At 37.1% G+C, this 2047-nt stretch overlaps 1 protein-coding gene across 1 annotated transcript; it reads left to right on the top strand.

Moving 5' to 3' along the window:
• Positions 1–310: 310 nt before the first annotated feature.
• Positions 311–1985, top strand: LOC107698413 (contactin-1a-like; the record flags this gene model as incomplete). Its single annotated transcript, XM_016499416.1, has 3 exons — positions 311–435; positions 1591–1711; positions 1835–1985. Coding segments are annotated over 3 exons (397 nt in total), but the record flags the coding sequence as incomplete, so codon positions are not given.
• Between the last annotated feature and the right edge of the window lie 62 nt (positions 1986–2047).

Here is a 2047-nt window from a genome sequence, read left to right as displayed (position 1 = left end):
CTTCAGTCTTTGCAACTTTACAGATCTTCTTTATGCACCAAGAGCTTGTAGCACTCCAAAGAGAAAGGAACAATTGAAATCGCATCATATGACCCCTTTAAGCTAGTTGCCAAGGCAGTGTTTTTCATTTTCATTTCGTTTAATTTGATGTACAAATATAACTAAAACTAACAGTGAGAAAAAATATATATAGCTATGTAGACATAAAACATGCTAAAAAAATAAAGTTCAAAATATTAATAAATACTGTAATAGTATCTAAATGACACTAAAATAACACTGGTTTACGCATGTGTTTGTCTCTGTCTAGGAGCTCCTGAATGGGTGGAGAAGATCAGCAGCTCGGAGAGAGACATCGGAGGCGATTACATCATGTCCTGTCTGGCCAGCGGGAAACCCAAACCCCATGTGCACTTCCTGAAGAACGGACGAATGGTATCACTGACGTCTGAGTTATAATCATTCATTTTCACACAAATTCAAGCATTTAAATCAGATCAGTTGAAAAAATAAGTCTGCATTCGGCAGATGCTATTATTCAGAGTGAATGATGTTGCATTTAGAGTTTTATACATTTAAACAGTTCATGCATTCAAACCCATTCCTTTGGTGTTGATAGCATCATGCTGTACTCTTTGAGCTACAGGAACGCCACAGTCTCCCTATTGTGATGTCAATAAAAATAGCAAACATTGTCCCAGTCAGTAAAATGCATTAGCATACTCCTCCACTCCAGCAGTGCATGTAAATAGATGCAGCAGATCAGCGTAATGAATGAGCGTGTTGTGAGGCGGCCGGACTGCTGGCTGTGTTCCCGTCTGGAGCGAGGCCTTCCCATCATGCTTCTGGTTACATAACAGTCACGACACCAGATGGTGCTGATCCAAACACCTGAAGTGTGTTTACAGCGTATATCACAGCAAGAGCCGCAGAATGCAAATCAAACACGACTTCTAACAGAATAATAATGCCAGACAGATGTTAGTGTTTTACAGGGTCTTCAGTCAAAATCAACTTTATATTAACTATTCATATATTTTTATGATTTTTTTATATAATTATGGTTTTATTTTGGTTTATCAAATTAATAAATAATAGAATGCATTAATTAATTTGTTTGTTTTTGTATTAATTAGAATTAAAATGTATTTGTACTGCATTATTATTTTTGCTTGTATGCCAATTTGTTTTATTTGTGTTATTATGTGTTATTTTGTAATTTTTTATCATTATGATTTTATTTTAATTTATTTTATCTAATGAAATTAATTAAACAAATACATTGTCTATATATATGTATTTGCATTAAATAATTTATTTGTATATTTTACATTTATATGTATTATTTTAGCTTGTATGAATTATATGTAAATACACACACACACACACACACACATTTATTTATTTATTTATATGAATAATGTTATTTTATTTTACAGTTTTTAGGAATTGTTCTCATTGATAGATTTCAGAGGCTTTTTCAGAGGCTCATAATAATCAGTAGAAATATGACAATGTTAATATATCTGATGAAAGCGGTCTTGAATTCTGACGGATGAATCTGTTCTCTTCTTGCTTCTCTTCCATCAGTATGCCAAGAACCACGAGTTGCGTTTCACAGACCTGACGTTTGATGATTCAGGGATGTATCAGTGCATCGCTGAGAACCGTCACGGCACGATATACGCCAACGCCGAGCTCAGGGTGTTCGGTGAGTATTCATGGTTTAGTATTAATATTTGCCTGAATACGTGGTTCTGAGCTTTAGGACTCACAGAGTTGAATATCTTGAGGAACACTGCTAGTTCTTCCACTGAATGTGTTGTTTTCCCAGCCGGCGCTCCTTCATTTGAGTGGAACCCAGTGAAACCCAAACTTCTGGGGGCCAAAAACGGGCGCGTGGTGATTGACTGCAAACCCCGAGCGGCGCCGCGGCCGAGCATCTCCTGGAGCAAAGGAACCGAGCTCCTGCACAACTCCAGCAGGTCAGAGGTCACACAGAGGTCATCTCACGGATCCCTGCTCTCTCCAGAACCGTTCATATTCA

This window comes from Sinocyclocheilus anshuiensis, unplaced genomic scaffold (assembly GCF_001515605.1).
Source record: "Sinocyclocheilus anshuiensis isolate Anshui unplaced genomic scaffold, SAMN03320099.WGS_v1.1 scaffold22355, whole genome shotgun sequence".
In the NCBI taxonomy this organism is placed as follows: domain Eukaryota; kingdom Metazoa; phylum Chordata; class Actinopteri; order Cypriniformes; family Cyprinidae; genus Sinocyclocheilus; species Sinocyclocheilus anshuiensis.
The sequence above is the reverse complement of the archived record's forward strand: the minus strand, read 5'-3'. Positions and strand labels throughout refer to the sequence as shown.